General features: G+C 38.8%; 1 protein-coding gene across 1 annotated transcript; it reads right to left on the bottom strand.

Annotated features, from left to right (window-relative positions):
* Positions 1-1,777: 1,777 nt before the first annotated feature.
* LOC149168481 (uncharacterized) lies at positions 1,778-2,988 on the bottom strand. Its single transcript, XM_089424892.1, has 3 exons — positions 2,604-2,988; positions 2,220-2,461; positions 1,778-2,077 (listed from the first exon to the last, which is right to left on the bottom strand). The coding sequence occupies exons 1-3, from the start codon at positions 2,986-2,988 to the stop codon at positions 1,778-1,780; spliced, it is 927 nt and encodes a 308-aa protein (XP_089281018.1).
* Between the last annotated feature and the right edge of the window lie 2,110 nt (positions 2,989-5,098).

The raw sequence follows: 5,098 nt of genomic DNA on the forward strand, positions 1-5,098 counted from the left end.
TCTCACTTAAAAGTATTCATTTAGAAACGATTATGAATGAACTATGAAGCATTACAAAAGACATTGAAACAGAAATAAAGATACATTTGCTAAACTTTCACGCCACAAGCATCTTACAAATCAGAGCTGTATTCTTCGATTAATCTCTGTCAAACACTGTACAATGGAATTCTGTTCTTCTCCACGCACCTCTCAGAATTCTCTCTCCCTTTACAAATCATATACAATACCATAAATAAACTCTCATTCTCATGTTTGAAAAAACAGATCGATCCAAAACAAGGGATCTGTTTTATCATTATTAACAAATAAAACTAAAAAATCAATCAGCTTTTCTGAAGATAGAATAACGTTCCTTCTTCTACTAAAATTTGTTGATGATAAATGAAAGGGCAGAAACTTTAGCTGAAGACCCTTTAAATTTGCAACTGAAGACCAAAATGGGCAATCGATCCTATCTTTCTTCCATGGTGGATATCCTTTGTTTAAATGCTGGCTTTGACTTTGACCTGGACGTAAGGTGTGAGATGATGAACCTCTGGGGCCATACTCGTGAGCCAGCTGGAGATGCTAGGTAATATTTGAAATCATGCAAGTGATTCTTTTGCTCATTTTATAACGTAAAATATCGTCATAACTTGGTTGTGTGCACTGACGCACTATGGTTGATGATTCTTGGAGAAAGGCATCCAATTTCTTAAGCCAACTATTAACAGCTGAAGCGCCCTTACTGTTGCCTTGATGATTGAAACATTTCTTCTTATTCAATTCCAGGCGGTATTGTTGGATGTCCCTGATAATAGGCTCGATTTCCATTATTAAATCTTTCAGATTGGCCAACTCCTTCTTGCAGCGGAGTACTATGCCAATTGAATCAAGAATTTGGCAGATTGTCCTATCGATGCGCACAACAATGAATCCAAAGATAAAACCAGGATGAGCCATGATATGATTTTCTCAGTAAGAACAATAATATATGCAATCCCCTTTATAACACAACGAACACTTCGAAGCTCAGCAGGTGAATATCTATATTCAAAATTCTCAAAATGAGAATTCATTTTCCCGTCACTCGACTGGTGAAACAATAAGTTTAATGCTACAAAGCAAAAGCCTTAGAAATTGTACATCTAAAACACAACACAGATGGTGGCTTCCTTCCATGAAGAGTCCCACTGAAGAGTTCTCCATATTGTGTACTGTCTGCAAGTGAGCCAATGTAAGGCAATAGGTCATTAACACTTTTTACTTAAAGATTTTGGAATTCCAGTTCTGATATTTGTTTCCAAATCCAGAGGCAACGTTGAGGTATCATCATTCAGAGAGGTCTCATTTCTGGACTTTCAAGTATTGCATCCATTTTCTCCTCTTCACCAAAAGCGTGCCTGTGTTGATGAGTAGGAATATCTGAAACATGTGTAGAAATTGTATTCTTTGTAGACACTAGGATTAGCTTTGTCAGTTTTGGATTCTACCCATAAGGGTCACCTTTGCCTGTTTTTCTTCTTCTAACGTTGACTGCATTTTCGGTTGTCCAGTTTTAAGCTGCTGCTTCAGTGTAAGAAGCTCCTCGTGACTGGGTGTCACAAGAATTCCCCTCTTTAGTTGATCAAACTCATTCTTCAAACTGGAAATTTCCTTTTTATCAATGATCCTATTTGCAGCAGCACGAATTTCAACTCGTTTGGCTCTGTCGCTGTATGGGTAGCGTGCACCATACGCGTAGCGCCCTTGTCATTTTATACTGGCTGGGGAGATCATGTGCGTAGCGCGCCCTTTACACCTCCAGTCTTTCAATTTTGAAAACGAGCTTCGCCCTTCTAACCTCGAGCATGGCTATACCGAATAGATCGGTGATGAAAGCGCTTATAGGTTTAGAGGAATCATTCAAAAGGGTCCTGAGAGTATGCTCGACTAAGCCCCTGGACTTGTCCACTAACTTAAATATCGAGACTATGGGATGTGCATTTTTTTTCTTCAAAATCCATCTGCACATCCTCAGGGAGCTCAATGAAGCGAATGCCCAATCCTGAAAACCCATAGACTGTGTGTGAGCAGCCTGAGCAGAGGTCACCGGCTGTAAGTTTGAAGTCATAATGAAGGTTATAGTGAAACCATGGCGAGAGGCCAACAACTTAGCCAATTCACAGAAGGGTATGAGGTGCCCCATCCCTCCCAGCGATGGATCAAAGATCACTAAGTGACCCTTTTGCTCTCACAATCAATCTCTTGTTGATTATTGACAAATCCATGTACTTAGAACCCATACCAACAGGTGCAAGTTCGTCCTTCCCTTCCCAAAAAGGAGTTGGGCCTTCGCCGAATAGCTTCCAATAGCCTGCCTGAAGTGCTTCTGCCTGTTCGTCAGTTGCATTTTGTAGGAATGCCTCCAGATGAAAATTAATACCAAGCGAGCCAAGAAATTGAGACTGTGAAATTGGACCAAAAGCTGCTACCTCCACTGCCAAGTTCAAATAATAATTCCGAAGTGCATTCTTCAGTCCCTTGCTATTAAACATGAATATGGATTCTCATCTTCAATTTCAAGAGGACAAGATACTCATCCTGCGATAAAGGAAAAATAGATGTGACCAAGACTATACCTGCCATTTCTTCCATGATTTGTTTTACATAAGAAAAATAAACATAGGCACTAAGGTTTGCAGTTCCCGGGTCATCTAAAATATGAACAAATTTGTGCTTCCTTATGGCCTGTAAGCTGTCTGAGACTATTCCATTTTTTCCATAATCAATGATGAGTGCACCACCACCATCTGATGAAATCCTCTTTGAAATATTCTTTGTCAATTCAACAGCCTGAGGGAAAACTTCAACATGCTCCAACTGAGCTATTTCATCTGGAAAAAGGCCCTTAAGGCGCTTAGTTAAGTACAGCTTGCTAGCAGTTGTTGGTTCTCGGGACAACACAAAACGAAATCCATCAGATTCTTCTACAATATCAATGAGCTTTTCAGACAATGAAGCCATTTTTGAACTCGATCACAGCATCTATCAGCCAACGCCTTTATGAAGTCCTGAAATTTGGAGTGCCATAAATCATCAGTTTTGCCTTTACAATTTTTAGTCTTGATCTAAGATGACTCAAAATCTGATAATTCGATGTAGATTCTGTTTGTGCTTTTGCAAGGATAGGAGCTGCAAAAGCTTGGTGATTTTGGCTGCAGCGAGCTGACAAGATGGAGTCTAACACAGGAATCATAGTGCTTTGAATGATAGAGGTCAAGAAAAGCCATACCGGCAGGCCAACTGTCAGTCCTAGAAGGGACAATGTGGCCATATGAGGTGCACCAACATCTCCCCAAGAGGAGAAAGGACTAGGATTTCCCCCAAGGGAAAATCCTTGGTTGGTGGACTCCATTTTCTCAACCTAAGACCAACGAGGGAACAATGAAGTTATTTTGATTAAAATAAATTTTAGACGCTTTGACACAACTTGGTTTTTCAATTTTTAAGAGTCGAGAAAAAGCTAAAGATGGCTCTAGTTGCCTTCAATTTTTAATGAGCTTGAAGTGAAAAGTGCTCAAATGGAACTTTTCCTTTAAGGAGTTTGAAAAGGAATGAAAGAGACTACTCTGGAAATCTAGACAGAGGGATTACCAAACCAATCAAAAAATTGCAGAATACTTTTTACGGTACGACAATCAATCTTCTCGAATGATGTGTTTAGTGCATTATGATCGATAGGGAGGTAGACACGGCTTCCTAAGGATAAAGGATATAGCCTATTGTGGTCTCCCAATATATACTCGGCGGTACATGGGAGCACAAGTCCGTATTGGCACTTGTCGTCTCAAAGAGGAGGAATCACCCAACCTACGATCAAAGTGACAGTTACCAGGCTTTACGATGCCAGAATACATCTCTAGCCTAGACTTCTAGATGTTGTGCGTTAGGTTCGAAATAATTTTTATGTTCATTGAATTTATTTTACAGTTGATCTTTCTTAAGAAATTTTCCTTTTAGGTTCACCATGTGATGTAGATATACAATTCCTAAAATTCAATCTAATATGATAAATAGTCGTTTAATCTTCTTTTTGCAATGAAAATCCTAGCTACTAAGGAAAGAGAAATGAAATCCTTTCAACATAGAGCAGAGAGCACACACTAGATGCACTGTCCTAAATCAAAATCAACAAGCAGTCTAAATGCAAATGCACGTGTATGTATTTGTTTTCCGCTTTCTTAATGTGTGAATGACAAAAAGAATGCTAAATACAAATCTCAATTATCTATTCTTTCAAAGAGACAATACTAACGATTTTCTTTTCAAAAAACAAGAGGAAGGCAAGACGACACTTTGCGATTTTGAATTGAAAACTGCTTTTGACACTTGAAATACTTATAAATTCAGATCAAATACAAGAGTAACAGTGTAATCGACTATCAAAAAGAGAAGTATTCTTTTCTTTGACTAAAAACGACACTTGCGACACTTTCAAATCAAAAGATAATAGTTCGATTGAGCTACTATTTTGTAAATAAGAATTGTGAATGGCGAAAAATACATAAAAAAATTCACAAATATTTGAGGTTGAATGATGCAAAAGAAGGGGGTTTCTACAATGGTCTACTGATCATAGACAGCAAAACTCCTGAATAAAACTGAAGGCACTGAAGAAAAAACCAAAATCTGGAGGAAAAAATAGTCTTACCTAATCATCACACCTGTAACACAAGGAAACAGGGATGCATCTCACCTACTGCACACGGGAGGTGCGATGCATCCAGTCTGCCTAAAAGAGAGGGTGCGATGGTTAAGGTACAAGACTTTAACATGGTTTTTTGTCACAGTTTGCAGTTTACTTCAGGGATTTAGGCTGAGAAAATGATAGTCAGTAACTACAAAGTATATGTCTAATCTAATGAGGTTACTCAAGCTACCTCTAGGGCACTTAGGATGTTTGCAAGTCAATTGTTCAGTTCATAAAAAAACCCAGAGATTGACTGAAGCAGCATTGATCTACTTTGCACTTGCATAGCAAATGCAATTCGAAGGCTAGCTGGCTTAACTTCAGGCTCTGTCTGTGGTTTATGAATCAAACAAATAGAGACAAGCAATCAAACTAATCGCTCCC

The sequence above is a fragment of the Pinus tabuliformis genome, chromosome 4_2 (genome assembly GCF_031772625.1).
Source record: "Pinus tabuliformis cultivar Carrire ecotype Pingquan chromosome 4_2, CPIR1, whole genome shotgun sequence".
Lineage (NCBI taxonomy): Eukaryota > Viridiplantae > Streptophyta > Pinopsida > Pinales > Pinaceae > Pinus > Pinus tabuliformis.